This window comes from Lynx canadensis, chromosome C2 (assembly GCF_007474595.2).
Source record: "Lynx canadensis isolate LIC74 chromosome C2, mLynCan4.pri.v2, whole genome shotgun sequence".
Lineage (NCBI taxonomy): Eukaryota > Metazoa > Chordata > Mammalia > Carnivora > Felidae > Lynx > Lynx canadensis.
Window position 1 is genome coordinate 128201837 of NC_044311.2, and position 23086 is coordinate 128224922.

General features: G+C 34.5%; 1 protein-coding gene across 11 annotated transcripts in view; it reads right to left on the reverse strand.

Annotated features, from left to right (window-relative positions):
- Positions 1-23086, reverse strand: part of ROBO2 (roundabout guidance receptor 2) — a 604834-nt gene that overhangs the window by 128155 nt on the left and 453593 nt on the right. For 7 of the 11 annotated variants that reach the window (XM_032594776.1, XM_032594771.1, XM_032594773.1 and 4 more), the window contains exons 6-7: positions 9781-9908; positions 5203-5214 (exon numbers count right to left, since the gene is read on the reverse strand). In XM_032594776.1, coding sequence (XP_032450667.1) covers positions 5203-5214; positions 9781-9908 — 140 coding nt within the window. The remainder of the gene's footprint in view (positions 1-5202; positions 5215-9780; positions 9909-23086) is intronic. The other 4 variants (XM_032594777.1, XM_032594772.1, XM_032594775.1 and 1 more) reach the window with 1 other exon arrangement.

A 23086-nucleotide genomic window follows, 5' to 3' on the forward strand; every position in this document is an offset into this window, starting at 1 on the left:
TCCAAATTACTCATCATGTTTTGAGTTGCTGCTAGGAAAAAATGTGTTGCCCATCTCCAAAATAGATGTTCTTTTTTATTTTTAAGCTTGAGAAAGGCTTCCAATAGAAAATAAGACAGATGGGTATAGGAAGCAAGTTATTTATCCCTATTTAGACTATTTTCTTCTGTCAGTTCCCTTATCAGAACTTATCAGAAGAGTTTTCCAAATAAATGGATATTTCCACATTTTTTGCTAACTGTGTCCTATGATGTACTTTTTCATCTCATGTAAAGAATGACTCTGGAATAGTAAAACGTCAAAGCCGCGGGAAGGGCTGGCAGACATTTGATAATCAAAGTGGCCTTTGTCTAGATTCTGTGGTAACCAGCAAATATGAAAGTGGGATTAAAGGACTCTTTTCAGACGTTGATAACATTGCAGGCGAGGAAGTGAAATCTGGAGAATACTCTTCTTCATTGGCAAGTATGTGATTGTCTGCTTTCAGTAATGTCTCCCACACCAAGGATCCTCTAAATCAAGAGTTATTCCTACAATCTCAAAAATAGAGACCAGAAGGTGTTTATTCCAACTGCAAATTGCAGAGTTGCCAATTCTTTAATTCAAATGCAGGTCATAAGAGTTATACATATGGACAAAACTCCCAGTTTGGGGGTTTATAATGATTTCTAAATGGGCTTTCCACCCATACTACCAAGTGTTTTTTTTTTTTCCTTTACCCTATATGTAATGTAATGATTGATTCTGAATCTTTACAGATATTTTTACATTTTAAAAATAAAAATTTACAAATTAAATTTAATTTACAAATTAAAATTTACAGTATTTACATACTCTGGAATCTGAATATATTTCTAATTTTCTTTCAAAAGCTTTATATAGGAACTATCCCTTAAATTTTCTCTAAATTTTATAAACTTGGTGCATATTTCTTCACCTAATTTATATGGGACTTCAAGGCCAGATTTTTTTCTCCTTTCTGTGGCTTCTACTTTGTTATATACCCTTTATGCTATCTCTATGAGCTTCAAAGTTGAAAAACTTACGTTTCAGTCCACTAACAAATACTAATATTAATGTACTTTGCAGAGAACTTCAAAGTTGAAAAATGTGTGTCGTAGTCAACTAACAAATATTAATATTAATGCAGTTTCTATTATTTGAATATTTAATTTATTATTTACCTGATTTGTACCTTCTTACATTACAATAAAAGTTGGCATATCTATCACTCCTGAATTCAAATTCATGTAAAAAGTTTATGCAAAGATTCATATACACCAACAATGAAGCAACTGAAAGAAATCAAGGAATCCATCCCATTTACAACTGCACCAAAACCCATAAAATACCTAGGAATAAATCTAACCAAAGAGGTGAAAAATCTATACACTGAAAACTATAGAAAGCTTATGAAAGAAATTGAAGAAGACACAAAAAAATGGAAAAAAAGATTCCGTGCTCCTGGGTAGGAGGAACAAATATTGTTAAAATGTCAATAATACCTAAAGGAATCTACATATTTAATGCAATGTCTATCAAAATAACACCAGCATTCTTCACAGAGCTAGAACAAATAATCTTAAAATTTGTATGGAACCAGAAAAGACCCCTAATAGCCAAAGCAATCTTGAAAAAGAAAACCAAAGCAGGAGGCATCAAAATCCTGGACCTCAAGCTATACTACAAAGTTGTAATCATCAAGACAGTATGGTACTGGCACAAGAACAGACATTCAGATCAATGGAACAGAATAGAGAACCCAGAAATGGACCCACAAATGTATGGCCAACTGATCTTTAAAAAGCAGAAAAGAATATCCAATGGCATAAAGACAGTCTCTTCAGCAAGCGGTGCTAGGAAAACTGGACAGCGACATGCAGAGGAATGAACCTAGACCACTTTCTTACACGACACACAAAAATAAACTCAAAATGGATGAAAGACCTAAATGTAAGACAGGAAGCCATTAAAATCCTTGAGGAGAAAGAAGGCAAAAACCTCTTTGATCTTGGCCACAGCAACTTCTTACTCAACACGTCTCTGGAAGCAAAGGAAACAAAAGCAAAAATGAACTACTGGGACCTCATTAAAATAAAAAGCTTCTGCACAGTGAAGGAAACAATCAGCAAAACTAAAAGGCAACCGACAGAATGGGAGAAGATATTTGCAATGGACATATCAGATAAAGTGTTAGTATCCAAAATCTATAAAGATTACCAAAATCTATAAATATTATCAAACTCAACACCCAAAAAACAAATAATCCAGTGAAGAAATGGGCAAAAGACATGAATAGACACTTCTCTAAAGCAGACATCCAGATGGCCAACTGACACATGAAAAAATGCCCAACATCACTCATCATCAGGCAAATACAAATCAAAACCACAATGAGATACTACCTTACACCTGTCAGAATGGCTAACATTAACAACTCAGGCAACAACAGATGTTGGCGAGGATACGGCGAAAGAGGATCTCTTTTGCATTGTTGGTGGGAATGCAAGCTGGGTGCAGCCACTCTGGAAAACTAAAAATAGAACTACCCTACAACCCAGCAATTGCACTACTAGGTATTTATCTAAGGGATACAGGTGTGCTGTTTGGAAAGGACACCTGCACCCCAACGTTTATAGTAGCATTACCAACAATAGCCAAAGTATGGAAAGAGCCCAAATGTCCATCGATGGATGAATGGATAAAGAAAATGTGGTACACACACACACACACACACACACACACACACACACAATGGAGTATTACTTGGCAATCAAAGAGAATGAAATCTTGCCATTTGCAACTACATGGATGGAACTGGAGGGTATTATGCTAAGTGAAATTAGTCAGTCAGAGAAAAACAAATATCATATGACTTCACTCATATGAGGACTTTAAGAGACAAAGCAGATGAACATAAGGGAAGAGAAAAATAATATGAAAACAGGGAGGGGGATAAAACCTAAGAGACTCTTAAATATGGAGAACAAACAGAGGGTTACTGGAGGGGGTGTGGGAGGGGTGATGGGCTAAATGGGTAAGGGGCATTAAGGAATCTACTCCTGAAATCATTGTTGCACTATATGCTAATTTGGATGTAAATTAAAAAATAATAAAATTAATTTTAAAAAGTTTATGCAAAGAAAAAGCAAGCTAATTTCCTCATTATCAGTGTCGTCTCTGGTGATCGACTAAAAGCATATCCAACGTTCAGTTTCCAAAATTAATAGCAGTTGTCAAGTTTAAAGTATAGTTCTTCATATTTCTGAACATTGTCATAAGTCATTGGAGATAGATTTATGAAATGACAGACTTTCCCAGAACAAAACACAATGTGTCAAAAAGCTATTCTTTAGTTCCAGTCCAATGGGAATTAAAAAAATCATTTTAAACAAGAATAAAAACAGAAATAACTTCAAAATGCCTTGCAGGTGACAAGTACATCCCAATACTCTCTGTGCATCACATTTTCTATTAATGTACATCTTTTCCATTTATGAGTTTTAAATGTATTGGAAATTATTAACATACTGTTTTATGTTCTGGGAACTTGTGAAGTAATATAAATCAAGTGGTCATGGTTTATCGGCATAAGGTTTCTACATATAAAGATCTACAATTTAAATGTTATTTTTCCTGTTAACCAGAAAAGTCATCTTATTGTTTCCCATTCACTTCTTAATGTTTTATATCGTACCATAGATATGTAAAGTTATCATTAATAAGAATTCATACAACACTAAAAAATGAGGCTTAAAACTGTAACATATTCTTCAATTTCCTACATCTCCAAGTGTAAAAAAGCATGATCAATTTAATAATTATATTGAAAGAAAACAAGATTGTATTTTATGACTGCAAGACATAGCTATGTTTCAAAAACACAAAAGTATAAAATAATATATGTCTCAGAAACTAGGAATGTTGATCAATATTGGCATACAAAGTGTTTCCACATATATAATCCGACCTGAACTCATTTCATTCCTACAACAGCTTTGGAAAGTCAATATTACTATCTCCATTTTCTAGGTGAAGTCACTGAGGATCAGGGATATCAAACAACTAACAAAAGAAGCACTGCTCAGAAATAGCAGACCAGAAACTCAGATTGGGAAACCAATGTTCTATTTTCTGTATTGTTATGTATGTAAGAATATACTACATAACAATAAGGTTTGTGAATGTTTCAACTAATGGAAAAAAAAATGTTATGAGTTTGGACCAATATATATCAAATGTCAATGTCAAGTCAGTGTATTAAGAAAGATTTTGAAGTTAGATGGACCATTTACAGAGCTGTGTCAAATTGACAATTTATTAAAGTATCTCTTGATATATTAAAAAAGAAACATACTAAATTCATTCACCCATCCATCCATCCATCCATTTATGCATCAATCTGTTCATTTCCTTATAACACAATTACCAAGATTTCTTTTATTTAAACACATGTATTGGTTGGTTAAGCTAAACTTTAAAAGAGATGCAGAAAGATTATTAGATCAATGAATTTGAAAAGATTTTTTTTCCAAATGTTTACAAATAATTACCACTTAAATTACTGCAAATGCAAACAGTTAACTTCACTTTTGCAAAGCTGAAAGAAGGATGAGATATATTAAAACCACCAACTTTCCATGCCAAAGAACACAATTCATCCTTCCCTTTCCCTCTTAGTGTAAGCATCTCCTTAGAATAACTTGAAGCATTCTACCACATTTTGCTTAAATAGGCATACAGATAATAAGTATACAGCAGTTAAAAATGCCCATAATAAACAAGGACTTGAAGCTGTTTATAAAAAAAAAGTGCATCCAGTAGTCAAACTTCTTAACTGAGTTCATAATCATTTATCTTAATGAATATCAAGTATAACTAATACATGATTATTTTACATATACAGGAAAAAAGAATTATTGTATTTTTCTCTTTAAGAAAAGTTAGCAGTTTATAGTATTAAACATTCATATATTATTTTTCAGGAAAATCATTACCTATTCATCGTTAATACCAAAAGTCACTATAAAATGTTTATCAAACTGATGAAAAGATCAGGAGCAATTTTTTACAGAAGATAGTCCCTCAAGTAATATTTAAACATGGGTGATAAATATATTTCATTCTCTTAAATCCTAGTATGCGTGAGTTATGAAGCATTGTACAAAGCCATGCTAAATGGATAGAAGGATGGCTACTTACCAACAGGGCGAGCTGTAGACATTACAATGGTGTGGTGAGAACATAAAGAAGAAATTAAAAAAAAAAAGAAAGAAAAGAAAATTATCAGAATGCATGATGTGTAATGTTACATTCAAGTATGGACAGTAGAGTGATTTCTAGTCTTATAATTCAAGTATGAACAGGATGTCTGAGTTTGACTAAAACTGAAAGTTATACATTTAATTTTAAGAAAATAATTATTTTGCATTCCAGAATTAGCTCTATGTGATGTGAGAGATAATTTCATGTAAAGTTTGATTGTCATCACTTACTATAGTTATTATTTCAAAGAACTTTTTAAACAGCCTGTATTACCCCCAAAGTTAAGAACCTGATGAATATAACCATTCAAGTCACAGACTAGCAAATGTCATGTCAATAAAAGAAGGCCTCACTGTCTGATTTAAATAGGAATTGGATTTTAAGCATGGTTAGTCAGAACCATTACAAGGACTACAGAAAAGCCCCTGACGCTGCTTTTCAGCCAGTAATAAGTTAAGATCACATCACTTTTCATCCGTGGACAGGGTGGATGAAAATATAACAAATAGGTTGGAACATCCTTAGAGATTTCAACTGAGTAGCTCCCTAACTACTGTTAAACGTTTTTCTTCTTTTTTTTTTTTTTTTTTTTTTTTTTTTGGCAGAGGGCAGGAAACAATGACTGACAAGTTGATTCTTGTTCACTCTGAGAATGGCTTTCAAACTGCTGCTTCAACAAATTATTATTATTTTTTTATTATACCATAACTTTCAATCACTAACATCATTAGTAATAGGCTGGCCCTGTTATTAATGCATAGCAATTGTAAGAGACACACATGGGCTTAATAATACTTTCTTTACAAAGAATAATGCCAAATCAATTTAGATAGTAAACCACTTTATATAAAAGCAATGGAAAAATATAAAAACATATGGTGCCATTATTCCAATGAAGAAGAAATATATTTAGTAGCATTTGAACTTTTATGAACTCTTACATTCAAAATATAAACTTTAGTGACAAACAAGTGTCTCACCCACATCCTAGTGGATAGCTCTAGTGCATATATAATGTGACTCTAGAATTTAGCATAGTTTTGTCTTGATGATGTCTCATTGGACATGATGAGATGGATATAGTCATTGAAACCATATTTATAGGCATTCATTCACTCAACCAATACGCCATGATTCTAACTTTGTGCATTTTCTGAAACAATATGGTGCTGCCTATTTAGGAGATGCATGCCTTTTATTATTATTTACTATTAAAAGGGGGATTAAGATAATTCAAAGAAGAGCAAAGCAATTATAGCAGCAGGATGAAAATTCTAGCTCAGTGAAGCTCTAATGTGTCCTACAGTCTATGATGTGTTCCCATAGCAAGAGGAAGAAAAGAAGAACGTTGCCCAATGCACAATTTCTTTCCAATCTCGGGGGGAGGTGCACAAAAAAATAATAACCAAGAACAAGATATCAGACGAAATCATAAAGTTGTGCCTTGTTCGAAATATATATCTCTTAATTTATCAACATCCAGTAGGAAAAGAACTTTGTCTTTTCGTTTTTAATTTGCATTTTCAGGTGTCACCTGAGGCTAAATCTCAAACACAATGTTTCATTTAGAAACGAAAAGGCATTTTGAGTCTATGATAATAAAGAGAGAAAAAGAAGAAACCATGGTGAAAAATCAGGTTTAAAAAAATAAAATATATTTCTCTTTCACCTAGTCTAGGGTAATTCAAAAAGGAAAAAGTTTTATTGCCCTAGAAGCAAGATAGTTTTTCCAATGAAGTCTTGATTTATGCAAAGCCAATTTCAGCAATTGAAATGGGGAAAAATGTTTACAAATATGCAGTTTGTGTTAACACATTCTGGAGCCATTTAAAAAAGCTCTCTTAGATCATGAATTATTTGATTAGAATATAAATGCTAGGAGGCTGGTTGTTGTTTAGCATTACTTCTTTCTAATTTTATGTTCCTCAAGTCAGCAAAGGGAGCCACTTGCTGTTAAATTTAATTTTATAGTCTATTTTCACCTTATTTTGAAGTGGAAAACAACTGAGTAAATCTGTGTTCCAGATTTTGACTACAAAAGTCCTTTTCCTTTTCCCCAATTGAATATCATGATAAAATTTTAGCAGAAACATCCCAATTAAACTTCTTGTTTTTGTTACATAGCAACATTTTATCTTGAAAAAAACCCCAGCAGGTGGATGTTTTCAAAATCAGCAAATTAAACTAAACTGTGTCCCTGCATTAAATGGATGAAAATGGATGTGGCCTCTTGGGTCGGTTGACCCTGTTCTAATAAAACAATCCAGGGAAGGGCTAACCATTTCACGTACGTGCATAGAAAAATGAGCACAGAAAAAAATTAAGTCATAGATAATATGCGTTTTCTCCTGTTAACCTCTTAGCATGAGAAGTTCCAACTGCTTTTCCTAATGGTAAAAAATATTTTTAAACAATATTTTACTCCACATTCTATTGTCTTATGGAGATTTTTTTTCTTTAACCCTGTTGCTGAGGTTCATTCAGTCTTAGATGAGTAATAAATACATACCACACAGATTAAACTCTCTAATCCATCTACAGGACACAGATTAGGGGAGAGACCATTTAAGGTTTGCTGATTTAAAAAAAATCCTATTAAAAACAAAAAAACTCTATTAGTTTTTTAAGTTAGCTCTAAACATCCATGCGAGAGGAGCATGCTTTGTTAAATGAAATGTTAAACCTGAAACTTTCAACAAATTACGAAAACAATTAGCTGGGAAATATTTTAAAGCAAACAGACCACTTCATGTCTCATTCAGCCAAGCATTCAAGTATAAAAAGAACTGCTGCTTCTACAAACAAACAACTCCTCACATTTTCTCACCATTTATGTTTAGTCAGCAAATATATATTTTTTTTAAATGGAACATTTCTTGGGGGGTTGTTTATTTTTTCCCCCGCTCACTTTAGAAACAACAAATAAATAAGCTTTGGGGGAAATTTGGTCAAGTGATTGTTTTCCCAAAGGACTAGCACACAAATCTATATTAATATAGAATCACCTACAGGGAATGTAGATTAGATATAGTAAAGTGGCTTACAAAGACTATCAGATTTTGATAATATATAATCAGTGTATATATTTGATTGTTATATGATCATAGCTTTTTATGACCTGTTAACTAATGAGGAATGGAAATGTTTTTAAACAACTAGCTTGCCAATTTTGTCTAAATCTGTTCTGTACCTAAGTTCACGCTAGAATGTCTGGATGGGAGGAAAAAATGGATTCAGTGGAATAAAAATGGAGCAATTGGAAAGTATGGAAATCATCAATATTTTCCAAGTCATTCAAAGTGCATGTCTCCTAATAGTTACCCGAAGGAAGTTAAGTTTTGGGTTCTGTTTGTTTGCTTGTTTGTCTTGTAGTGGTTTGATGCTGAAATCATGGGTCAGCAAAAATCATTTTTGGTCCAGATGGAGGACCAACATGAGAATCCCTGACACATTTCTCACCAAGCCAAATTCCTCCAAACCTTTTCACCCGTCTGTGAAAACTTCTGGGAGTACAGCTGCACAAGGTAGGAGGTGTGACTAAACAGGATGAGATATAACTGAGTCTCTCAGTTATAGGGTGCGAGCATGCAGCTGACCTGATAAAGGATGAGAGGAGAAGCCATCAGTTGGGGTGGTGGGAGAAAGGTGGAAAGAGATCAGAGGACGTGCTTGCCTATCGCTGTTTGAAATCCCGTGAGTGTAAATGATGTGGTGGGTGATGTCTCTTTGGCAAGAGTAAGTGTAGATGCCCACATGGTACCACTTGGTAGCTGGGGCTATATAATGTACTCATGTGAGTCAACAGGCACCACCAGGAAGACAGTTGATTCATTCTACCTCACTGTAGGGTTAAGTACTGCTTTCTTTCACTCCTAACCAATTCCAGGGAGTCTATAAATGAATATTATTCCCATGAATGAAAAAGTGCATGACACTTTTCCCAGAAAGTGAAAGTTGTTACAGGAGCCACACTATTTCAGTTATTCAAGGCCAATGAACTTCACAAATCACTCTCTCAATCAGATTTTCTCAATGCGGTAGCTCATTTGTATCCATTTTCCACCCTGCAAGCAGTGTCAGTTTTATTGTTTTTAATTGCTTCTTGGATGCTGAAATAAAACGAATTTCAAAGTAGTACTCTACTAGTATAAACCCGACAAACTAGTAAACAGAAAACAGAGTACCTTTGAAACTGTGACACTTAAAAGCAGTAAATACTTCAAAGCGGTGGGACCACGAAGACTAGTATAAATCTTTTCTACTCTTAAGATTTACTTTTAAACCATATTAACTATTATATATTAAATTAAAAAATCGCTTCAAATAATCATCCCTTTGAACCAAATTTGAAAGTAATTTTATTTCAATTAATAATAGAAAGGACACAAAATCTAAACATTTTAGTAAAAAACAATAGAAGAGTATCAGCTATTATTTTGACTGGGAGTTCACTTACCAATTTAACCAAATATTAGTCTGCTGATTCAATTGTGTTTCCCATCTTATGTTTCTTACCTCGGACTGTGAGAGAAGCAGAGGCTTCCACTTTTCCAACCCGATTCTCAGCAATACACATATAGGTGCCTTCATCTGTACTCATGGCCTTTTTAATTCTCAGAGTATAATCATCTTTGATGTCATACCTGTGTAGAATACGAATTGGTCTTATTAAATAACATTTCAGCTATATTAAGATAACACTGTTTTCATCTTCATTTCTTCTCTTTTGTGACTGTATTTCAACTAAAACAAAACACATGTACACATACACATGTAATATGCCGCCACAAAGTGTAATTGCTTAGATTTAAGGTTTTACTAATAAGATCATTAAGTTCATATGTGACTTCTTGCGGTTTGATTACCAATGATTGATACTTTATACACATATACATCTCTTACTGCATCAAAACTATAAAAGGCATTAAAAGCACTTTAAACTTTTCCGTGGTAGTTCTTAGATAATAAGGAAATAGTGTATATTTCAGTTTCTCAGTGAGTTGTATCATTTTGTAAATTATGCTGCATTTAAATATCGGATTTAATTTGGGGGCATCTTGAATATAAAGCTAAAATATATTAAAGGGCATTTTTTCTCTTATTGGCCAATTGACACAAACACCTGGTTGAAAGAATTAAGAAGGAGCCGGGGTTTTTTTTAATTAGTAATATTAACTCTTAAAATATCAACATGACCTGGAGTGGTTTTTGGAAATGCACATCCTCAGCTCTTTCACACATATTTATTTGCTTACTTCTATTTTTTTAAGTTTATTTATTTATTTATTTAAAAAAGTTTTTAACGTTTATTTATTTTTAAGACAGAGAGAGACAGAGCATGAACAGGGGAGGGGCAGAGAGAGAGGGAGACACAGAATCTGAAACAGGCTCCAGGCTCTGAGCGGTCAGCACAGAGCCCGTCGCAGGGCTCGAACTCACGGACCGTGAGGTCATGACCTGAGCCGAAGTCGGACGCTTAACCGACCGAGCCACCCAGGCGTCCCCATTTATTTATTTTGAGAGAGACAGAGACCGTGCAAGTAGGGGAGGGGCAGAGAGAGAAGGCGAGAGAGAGAATCCCAAGCAGGCTCCACACTGCCAAGGCAGAGCCTGATGCGGGGCTCAAACCCACATCTTGGGGTTTGAGATCATGACCTGAGCAGAAACCAACAGTTGGATGCTTAACCGAATGAGCCACCCAGGTGCCCCTCATTTCTATTTTTTTAACAAGTAGACTAACACAGTAGCTCAGAAAAGAATCATAAAATTTTAATATGAATCTGTTGAAATGCTTTCATAAGAATATGCTTATTAGATTCTAAGAGATTACGATTACATAAGCAGAAGAACAAAGCTATTATCATCCTTTTCATATCTGATCTTTCCTCTTGATTTTCACTGATGGCCTTTGTTATTTCACTCACACAATTTTGCAATAGCTTTTGACTGATCACATTGACTTTCTTCCTCACATATATCACACAGATAAAGCTGTATTTTAAAAATATTACCTTAATTAGTTCTGTCTGCTCACAACTAGCTGTGATTTCCTATTGCTTTCAGGACAAAACAAACTTTTTAGGCTTGCATTGAAGATGAGTATAATCAGATTTCTTCTACTTCTGGCTTTAGCTAAAAGAATAATAGCTTATGTTCATTGCAGTGTAAGACCTAATAATAGTTCTGTTTTATAGAGCTTTACGTGACAAAAAGCAATGTCTATGAACCAGTCTTGCCAACTAAACGTAGCTATCCATGATCCTCTATCCTCCAATAATGCTGGTTACTTTATTGTCAGCATGTTTTCATTTAAACTTCTGCTGAGTTACAATGTCATAAGTTGTTAGGAAAGCTTTATCAAACTCTTGTTTGAAGCTTTCCATCTCTATAAAAACTGTAATTACTCTCTCCTTGAAACCTACTGCTATACAATCATTCTGCACTTGCTTACTTTTTGTATTTGTTTATTTTGATTAAGGCAGAGATCCTGTCTGCTTCACCCATTGCTATACCCTCAGCCCCTAACACAGAGCTTTTAACATCCAGTAGCATAACTGAGTAGTTTAGAGGACAGTCTCAGGAGCCAATGGCCAGAGTTCTAATCTAGGAGTCTACTTCCTCCTATGCTGGTAAAAGTGGACAAGATACTTAAACTCCCTGGGCCTCATTTTCTTCATTAGCAAAATGGTGCTGACAATAACAACTACCTCATGGAGTAGAAGTGAACTTTGAAGGAGACGTTACACATAAAATGCATAAAACTAGGATACAGAAAGCACAATACACATTATCTATTTTTATTACATCTTATTTTTTATTATTTTTATTATTTTATTTTTATCTATTTTTATCTATTTTTATTACTTTATTTATTTTTAGTTTTATTACACCTGAACCTAGTAGGAGTTCAGGAAATATTGGCTGATTACATGATGAATATCTCATTTCTTACTGATATAAGGGTCAACCAAATCTAAATGATTGCAAGGCTGCAAATTTGCCACATTTGTCCAGTAGGGTTTTCTTATGAGCTACATTTACAGTTTAGGAGGACAAGTCCTGGGCTAAAATGCATACAAGAGTAACAGTGCATGTAAACTTTCTTTGCTTAACTTTGCCAATTAAAAACATGAAAAAATTTTTTTTATGATGGCTTCAGAAAAGGTGCTGGTGATGTATTTAATGTATTTAATGTCTAATAAAAATAATCCTTCCTACAGTTAGCCTATTTCTGCGTGACATGCTAAGCTCTCGGATACAAGGATTGAATAAAAATATAGTAGAACAGATCAACAAAACCTGGAGCTGGTTCTTTGAAAGAATTAACAACATTGATAACCCCCTACCCAGATTTATCAAAAAGAAAAAGGAAAGGACCCAAATAAATAAAATCAAGAATGAAAGAGAAGAGATCACAACCAACACTGCAGAAATACAAACAATAATAAGAGAATATTATGAGCAATTATATGCCAATAAAATGGGCAATCTGGAAGAAATGGACAAATTCCTAGAAACATATACACTACTAAAACTGGAACAGGAAGAAATAGAAAATTTGAACAGACCTATAACCAGTAAAGAAAATGAATCAGTAATCAAAAATCTCCCAACAAACAAGAGTCCAAGGCCAGATGGCTTTCCAGGGGAATTCTACCAACATTTAAAGAAGACATAACACTTATTCTTTTCAAGCTGTTCCAAAAAATAGAAATGGAAGGAAAACTTCCAAACTCATTCTAGGAGGCCAGCATTACCTCGATTCCAAAACCAGACAGAGACCCCACTAAACAGGAAAACTACAGACCAATTTCCCTGATGAACATGGATGCCAAAATCTTCAACAAGATACTAGACAACCAGATCCAACAATACATTAAAAGAATCATTTACCATGATCAGGTAGGATTTATTCCTGGGATACAGGACTGGTTGAATATTCACAAATCAATCAACATGATACATCACATTAATAAAAGAAAGGATAAGAACCATATGATCCCCTCAACAGATGCAGGAAAATATTTAGCAGATATTTCTAATTCATCTCAAAACACTGAATTCTGGTTAGAGTTTTGTTACTGGCTCTTATTTAACTTAGTAAAGTCGCTTCACAGCACTCTGAATTTTTATCAAAAGCTAAAGGAGAGGAAGATAATCTTGAGTGTCAATAAAGGCCTCTCTGGATCAAACACACATGAAAACCATATTCTAAAAAAATTTTTTTAATATTTATTCACTTTTGAGAGCCAGAGCACGAGTTGGGGAGGGCCAGAGAGAGAGGGAGACACAGAATCCGAAGAAGGCTCCAGGCTCCGAGCTGTCAGCACAGAGCCTGACACGGGGCTTGAACTCACAGACTACGAGATCATGACCTGAGCCAAAGTCAGACACTCAACCAACTGAGTCACCCAGGTGCCCCAGTATTCTAAGTTTTATAAAAGGATACTTATATTATCCATGATTTATGATTTGTCGTTGAGGAAAAAAAAATAATGAATTGTATGTTGCCTCACTGTTCAAACAAACAAACAAAACACAAAAATACACATCCATTAGTGTATAGCATACTCAGAATAATCCTCTGAACCAGAAATTGTCATTTTACAGATGAGGAAACTGACCCTTAGTCGAATGAAATGATTTGCTCAACGTCATTTTACTAATAAGAGAAAAATCAGAATTCAAACCTTGAACACTGCCTCTCAACCTGGTGCTTTTTCCACTCCTTATGTACCCCTTTCCTACAGTAAAATACTTTGTTGAATTTTTAACTTAAGACATATATGCCACAATATCTATATCACCTGGATAGAAATATAATTTCACATTCAGCAAACATAATTATACCTTATGGCAAATTTTACCTCATGTTAGATAAATTCATTATATAGGGAACAACATGGGGGATAGAGTGACAGAGCTTTTTATATCTTGCTTTAGTAAAAAGTATTTAGGAGAGCCTGGGTGCCTCAGTCAGTTAAGCGTCTGACTTTGGCTCAGGTCATCTCCCGGTTCATGAGTTCTTGGCCTGCAGTGGGCTCTCTGTTGTCAGTGCAGAGCCTGCTTCAGATTTTCCGTCCCTCTCTCTCTGTCCCTTCCCTGCTCTTGGGCGCGTCCCCTATCTCTCAAAAATGAATAAATACTTTTTTTTAAAGTGTTTAATTATAACTTACAGATTACATAATACTTGAACCCCAAATCAGAAAACCCGAGTCTGATTTGAAATCAGACTTGCTAAGATTTCTCACTTTTTTAAGGAGTTAAGAAAGCCAAGAATAGTAGTGGGGATACTGTATCAGTGTTTTAGTATTTTTAATTGTTTTTTGTTTATTTGTTTGTTTGTTTACCAAGGGTTCCTTCATCAGGGATCCAAGTAATTGTGCATTCTACTCAATAATTGTAATTTGGTCTCCATAAGAAAAATGAAAAATGAAATACACCTTAGAGGAATAAACTGAATTAATCTTAGCTACTAAGAAAAGAGACAACCTTTCAAAGATACCATGCTAGTATCAGAAAATAGTAAGTAAACTTTTTTTTTTCTAACTATAGACAGGGTTTTAGTAACAGGCTGTAAAAGTCTGGATAAGGACAATGGTCTGGCGGTATGGAGATTCTGGTTAGAATATTTGCAGGATTCCAACTAGGTACAGAGAGTACATGTATCCAGGTAATAGGTCCATTTGCAGTGAGATAATTAAGCCTGGAGAAGAAAGAGGTTTTTGCATGATATTTTTTTTAAGATTATTTATTTTTAGAGAGAAAGAATGGATGGGGGAAGGTCAGAGAGAGAGGGAGAGAGAGAGAATCCCAAGCAAGCTCCACACTGTCCACACGGAGCCCAAAGCAGGGCTAAAATGTACAAACCATAATATCAAGACCTGAGGCGCACTTGACCAAGTGAGCCACTCAGGTGCCCCAGGATAATTTTTAATTATAAAGTGCTTCCCTATATAAAGTGCTTCCTGGGTGGCTCATTGGTTAGGCGTCCAACTTTGGCTCAGGTTATATCTCACGGGTCACAAGTTTGAACCCCAAATAGGGCTCTATGCTGACAGCTCAGAGCCTGAAGCCTGCTTCCGATTCTGTGTCTCCCTCTCTCTCTGTCCCTCTTCTGCTTGCTCTCTCTCTCCCTCAAAAATAAATAAACATTAAAAAAAATTAAAGTGCTTATTCATTGGAATTAGTAGATGCTCATTAAACATTGCCTCATTTCAATTTACCTTTGAAAATCATTGACATTTGAGAAAATTATAATAAAAATGTAATAATTTTAATTATTTTATTCAAGAAATCCTAACTTTTAAGGAGACTTACATTTCTCCTACATGCCAGGTACTACCTCTAAGACTTCTCCAGCTAACACATATGTTTCTCAGTCCCAAAGTTTGATATGCACACATTTCTGAGGGACATGCTGTCTTATGCCAATTAGAAATAACTGCTAACTACACTAGTCTTTCTGGGTCCCATCACACAAAACCAGCAAACCAACCATAAAAACAACAACAAAACAGATTTGAATACTCTCTGATATCTTGGGGTGCTTAGAATCTTTAAATTCTCATTTTTCACTGGATCTTTGCCTTAGAGAAGACTGTGAATATTACCAGCATTATGGATTTATTTAAAAGTATTTTGAATATATATAAAATGTCTGAATCTTTCCATCAAGAGAAACTTTAAAAAGCTCCCCTTCTGCAACCATCCATCAACATTTGAATCCTGTGTGCCACAATCTACCAACCAGTCTTCCAACTTATTCCTATGATGAATGATCTCTTTCATTTTTGAACATCTCTATTAGATGATCTTCTATAAATGATAAAATAAAACACTTCTTCCAGAAGTTTCAAGTAATCCTATTACTTCCTGTGCCAATCAGAAAAGTGCACTCTCTCTCCTGCTTGAAGCCATATGAAGTATTTCACTTTTAGGTCAAATATTTGTAACAACAACTGAATAATGTGCAGCAGATATATAATCTAAGGGCTTTGAGAAGAATGAAGAGCATCGATACAAATTCATCGGTTGATATACCTAAATATGATTATTTCATTCTACCTAAATATGGCTTCTCATTCAGTCACTCAGAATAAAACAAATTTCTATAATATTCAATGTTTTAGATAATCGATCCCTTACCTATCTGTCAAGGCTAATGTTCACCCTCTTCTAACCACATGACCCTTCTTTTCCTTGTTTAAAATAACTACCTCGTTGCTGTCACAACTTAATGGAATGCCCTTCCCCCACATCTTCCATTGCCAGTCCTTCTTGACTTTCAAGATTACTTAGATATTACCTCAAAGATGTCTTTCCTGCTCAAATAATGTGAAGTAGCTTTCTACCAATCAGTAATTTTTTTAAATGTTTATTTATTTATTTATTTTAAGAGAGAGAGCAAGAATGCAAGAAGGGGAGGGGCAGAGACATAGAGACAAAGATAGAGGGAGAGAGACAGAGAGAGAGAGAGACAGAATCCTAGGCAGGCTCTACACCATCAGCCAAGAACCTGGTGCAGGGCTCAATATCACAAAACATGAGATCACAACTTGAGTTGAAATCAAGAGTTGGATGCTTAACCACCCGAGCCACCCAGGTGCCCCCCCACCACCAGTAACTTTAAAAGATTACTTTTCTTTCTTTTTATTTATTTTTTTTATTTCTTTTGTTACTTTTATTATTTTTTAAAGCACATAACTCTTTCAAGTTTTTAGCTTGTTTGTTGCCTTTCAAGAGCATGTATGTTCCATGAAAACAAGAACTGAATCCCTCTTGCTCCAAACTATTCACCTCCTGTCCTATAAAATACCACCTGTGATCTTGGATGTGCTCAATGAAGGCTTATCGAATGAATGATGAACCAGCCAACAAATGCTCAAAACTACTCTGTAGTTCTTTCTTAGCAGGGTTACTAGTAAAACAGAAAGATGAACTAATTTGAAATATATCAAGAAATATAGTAATGTTGTTAGGTTTATACATCAGCAGTTAGCTCTGAAATGTAGGCTAAATTGATATATACATAATGCTATAAATTTAAGAACTCAAGATATATAATATATAAATGCTACTTTAGAAAGAGACAAACCTAAAATAAAGAAGATAGCAAATCTTGACCAGCAACTAGACATTTGGTTTACATGTTATCATCATAAATTTCCCTCTGTAAATTAAAAACATCAAAAAATAATCTCTCTTCCTACCACAGAATAAATAAAGTGACTCTAGTAGAATATCTAATATAAATGTGAAGACTATGAGAAAACAGAGTTAAAGCTTTGTGTTTTGCTGAGTGCTTTCAAATTTATCATCTCATTATTTTGGCAACTAGGGTGGTTTCTAATCACATGTCTTGTGAAAATAAAACAATGACAATAAAAATACATTTGCATAGTGTTCTCAAATATACTCTTTAATTTATCCTCATAAAAATTCTGGTAGGTAAGGAGGAAAAATATGATTTCCCCCACAAAACTTAGAGATACACAAAACTTAGAGATATAAAGTTCAACCTGACTGAAAGCAAACTATATACCTTTTTAATAAATACACTTTTATAGGGGCATCTGGATGGTTCAGTCAGTTTAGCCTCTGAGTTTGGATCAGGTCACGATCTCGCGGTTCATGGGTTCGAGCCCTGCGTCCGGCTCTGTGCTGGTAGCTCAGAGCCTGGAGACTGGTTCAGATTCTATGTCTCCCTCTCTCTCTTCCCCTCCCCACTTGTTCTCTGCCTCTCAAAAATGAATAAACATTAATAAAATAAATATGCTTTTATAAAATATAGTATAGCAGAATCTGGGATATAATGTTTAATTTTATTCCATATTTATCCCAAGAGGAATTGCAGACATGACAATCACAAAGGTGATGTACATGAATTTAAGCTCTTCACAAGTAAAAATGAAACTTAGAAGAATACTATTTCAGTAGAGAAAACCATGAAGAACATGAATCGGTAAACATAGAAATATTCAGTATACCGATATTAAGGGTGAACACTTGAAGCCTAAATTAAATACCTCTAGGTGAAGTGGGTGGGGGTACTAATTAATTATGTAATTAGAATAAAATACACAGAAATGAGTTATTCTAAGAAGCTAACAGATAATAAATTCTGAGACAGACTAAATAATTAAAAAAAATGAGTGTAGTTTAATATCCTAAGTTTAAGATTAGAAAAATAGCACTTTGCTATCCAGAATGCTGAAATTCATTGGTAGCAAAGATTTAGACCGTATGTGAATTTAGAATCTAGATTTTTCATCAACTATATTACAGAGGTTAGAACTTCATACCAAGACACAGCACCAAGATTCAATTTTTTAAAATAACATGATGTATAAATCTATAAAGAAAAATTAAAGTAAGCATGGGGGATACTACCAAAATAGCAGCTGCTCCTATAAATTTTTCCTTAATGGGTTCAATAAATAAATGGTCAATGCCTCATGGTCTGGGTACAGAAATTTATACTGGGTAATATAAATTCATAATTGCAATTTGGTTATTTGTGGGCTGAACTATGCACGAAAGCAAGGTGTGTGTGTGTGTGTGTGTGTGTGTTTGCCTCACAGATGTTTTTAAATTACTGCAATAATTGATATTGTTTAAAGTTTTGATATCTTCATATACAAGTTTGGATTTTCGAATCAAGGTCTATTTTACTTCAAAGTACACACCTTTTCTCCTTTATTACATTGCCAACCCAGTGGGTCTAATACAGCGGTGCACCGCACAGCTGGGGACACTATTCCTCCCAACACCACTCAACCACTGTGGCAATTTCTCGTCTGAACCCTGAACGTACCCTGATGAGCCCAGGGGACTCAAGCACATCATGACCTTTAGCAATTTTTACAGTAAGAAGTATCTTAGGTCAGAGAAATGATAGACTTGCAATGTGATCAAATTAACTCTTACTTGCAAAAACTTAAGAAATACAAGAACCAATTTTAAATAAACTGTATCCCAAAACACTTCAAAACTGAAAAAGAAATAAATATGTGGCTCATTCCTAATTTCGCATTTAGGCAATGTGAGGCAAAAATGACAAACTTCCTTTCCAAAGGCCACACATTGAGGCAATTATAATCAGGGAGAAAACTGTCATGAGTATCTACTACTGGCCTCTGTTTTCTCTAATGGGTCATCATTTCTCTGAGATAATAAATTGCCTCCAAAAACTACATATATCACCAGCAATTAGACGTCAAATATTTCCACAGGTCCAATAAATGTGGCCTTATTTCTTATATTTCTTTCTGGATAAGCTGGGATGTGCACAATACTAATCTCATTGATGCTTTTCACTACTGCATTGGATAATTGGAGAAATAATCATTTTTCCCGAGAAAGTAAATATTGACTGAGTAATACACAAAACTATGAAAACAACTCCTTACATTTAGAGAGATCTTTACAAAAGAGTTTAATACACGGTTTCACAACAATAAATGATTTAGAAAAAATTGCCTATTTCCAAACACCATTTTATAGAAGATTCTGAGATTGTTGTCTTGAGCTGTAAAGAGACTAGAATCTGTGTCCTCTGCAGCAAGTACATTTATTCTTCTAACATAGAGTGATACGCCCCTTCCATTTGACATGTGTGTTATTGCTGTGTGTGTGTGTGTGTGTGTGTGTGTGTGCGCGCGCGTGCACATTGGGCAGGTGTGCATTTCTGCACCAGTGATTTTATATTCAGAGTTTCAAAAGTTACAGAAAATAACTTTATTAATATTTTACTCGATATTTCTCTAAAACCAACTATAATCCTAGGAGCTTCATACATGTGTTTACTAATATATGCACACTTTAAAATCATTCTTTAATTAAACAATCAAATGTACTTAAATTTTGCCTTGATTTGTTCTCCCTTTAAATAGTTGAGAATCAATTTTAAATAAGTAAAGCATACTTCCTATAAAAGAGATACTTTGTAAATATGGTATAATATATATGATCAACATGTAGGAGGTATTGTCTGACTTTAATTAAAACCAGGGGGGAAAGAATGAAATAGAGGGGCAAAAAAATACTGGTGAGGAAATTCTAATAGAAATTGGGTGATTTTGATTGTAAAAATCTGTCAGTCTCAGACTTACATAAATGCAGTCATTGTTGCCAGGTTTGATTAATGACAGTTGTACAATCATGTGCTGACAGTCCTCACCATAAAGATACCTTTTTTTTTCTGATATGGAACACTGCTGAAAAATGCAACCCAATCAGATTTGGCCCCCGGACAACATGTGCTATCATCACTGTACCGTGAATTGAGATTGATTGGTAACCAGCTGTGACAAAATGGGAAAAGAAGCTCTGTTTTTTGTGTTTTTTTTTTTCCTCCAAATTAAAAAAAAAAAAAAAAAAGGAAAAGGAAACTGAATTGTGTCAAAACCATTACCATATGTTCAGCTAAATAATAAACAAAACAAAATAAATTTATTTTAATACTTAACACAACAGTGTATGTGCGAGGCTCTGTTTATGCGTGATCTTATGTTTGATGATCAATCTTAAAAGTGTTTCAAAAGTGAAAGTGTTATTCATGTTCAAAAACCAGTACTATACTCTAAAATCACTTCTAAATGTAAAGGATCTCTTATTCCTTTCATGGATAGTGAGGAGATTGCCTATAAATCTAAGTTTACTTTGAAGATACCAAACAAAATTTTTGAGAACTGGCAACATTTTATACATAACCACATCGCATACATTTCTCATACTTTGCAATCCCTAATGCATTGTAACCTTCTAGGATAGGAACTTTTCCTGATTTTCTGCCTTTTGTAAACATAATTCACATAATTTAGGGACCTCCCCTTCCAAGCTTTCCACAGTGGCCTTAGAATTTAGGAGGAGTAAAGAACAAAAGAAAATACAACACAATTTCTATTACAAGGTGGAATTTTACCAGGTTCATTTCAAGCCTGTGTATCTCATTGCCTTGCTTGAATTATGTGAGGATTCTGCACGAATAAAACTTCCTGAATGGCTGTTCTCATTTCACAAGCACCTTTGTTTTTTTATGAGAGGAAATTTATTTTCTCAAGATCTTTACTTTTTGAAATCACCTACTACTTCTCGCTACAAGATGTCTGGCTCTAATTTTAGAACAAATGTTTTGAATTAGCACTTAACATTTTATGATGTATCTGCTTTATTAATCATTATGTTGGCCATTGGTAAAAATTATGAATTAAACCAGGAAACATCAAATGTCTAGGTAAGTAAATATGACTTTACTCCCTAAAGGAGAGTTAAAAAAAAGTTTGTTTTCAATTTTCAAAATATTTGCACTCAATCCAAATAGCTGAAGATAACCCTACACCTTTTGGACTCTTGCAGAAAATGAAGAAATGTCTACAATAAGGGCCATTCCATAGTTCCATAATTCAATGCAAATTTAATTATGGAGACTTCATATAAAAATATCGCAAAGGCTATTGCCCTGCTTTCAAAAGAAGGATTTTTAGGGGCGCCTGGGTGGCGCAGTCGGTTAAGCGTCCGACTTCAGCCAGGTCACGATCTCGTGGTCCGTGAGTTCGAGCCCCGCGTCAGGCTCTGAGCTGATGGCTCAGAGCCTGGAGCCTGTTTCCGATTCTGTGTCTCCCTCTCTCTCTGCCCCTCCCCCGTTCATGCTTTGTCTCTCTCTGTCCCAAAAATAAATAAACGTTGAAAAAAAATTAAAAAAAAAAAGAAGGATTTTTAGGGTAACAGTTACTCGTGAATCTTTCAGAGTCATTCACTGATAATTAAAGACACACTTATCAACTAACAGCACTAGCATGGATTCCAGTGGACCCGGAGATACAGCCATTTAGAACCCATGGTGATGAGTTTCACCTGCTCAAAAAAGCATATGTTAACAACTCACAACATTAAATTGAGGCACTCCTATATAAAACATACACTTTCTTGGAGAAATTTAAATCTTTTGCTCTGTTCAGGCTTGAAAGCAGATAAAATAGAAAAAGTTGCTCAATTTTCCTAAAGCAATCTTTCTGCTCACATAAAATTATTGCAACAAAATCCTTCCACAGACAACACTTGAAACTGTCATTACAACTCATGTAAGCGTCTCTTGGCAACCTAAATCTCAGGTGATAATTTCATACTCTCTAATACTTAAGGTATATCCTGAAGTCAAGCTCTTAAATAACAATTGAAGTCTGGGAGCCAAAATGAGCCCAGTGGGTCATTATCATGCTGGCAAATGGATACCGAATCAAGTTTTCTATACTTTAGAGACAACTTGGGTCACATTTTCCTTTTTATCTATCATAATACTACTACTAATATCATCCTAATTATAATATATAATAATATATAATAACATACAATACATAATACTATATATTATAATTATATTGTAATTGTATTACACTTCTAAAAGCTAAGGTTTGCAGTTTGAGGAAGAAATATTTACGTATTCTTTCAGGATTCAGGTCATAAGAGTTTCTGGGCAGGGCACCTAAGAACAGTATGAAGGGCAGGTATCTTCTTAAAAAATAAAAACTAATGCAACATTCATTGGAAAGGGAAAGAAAATAAAAAAATGTGGAAGTTCAGACTTCTAGGGAAATATTAAGAGGCAAAGTCGTCTCTGAAAAGAACTTGCTGTACTGTGCTGGGAGCCTCTACTGAAAGCCAAGATGAAATTTAAAATATGATGGCATCTGACTCTGCCCTAAATAACCAAACAGTATTTTAGATTCTCTTGGCTTCCCCTAAAGGCTCTCCTCGTTACCTCCATCTGAGGCATAGGTGGCTCCCTCCTTGTCAGCCTGACCATAGATGGAAAACCCTC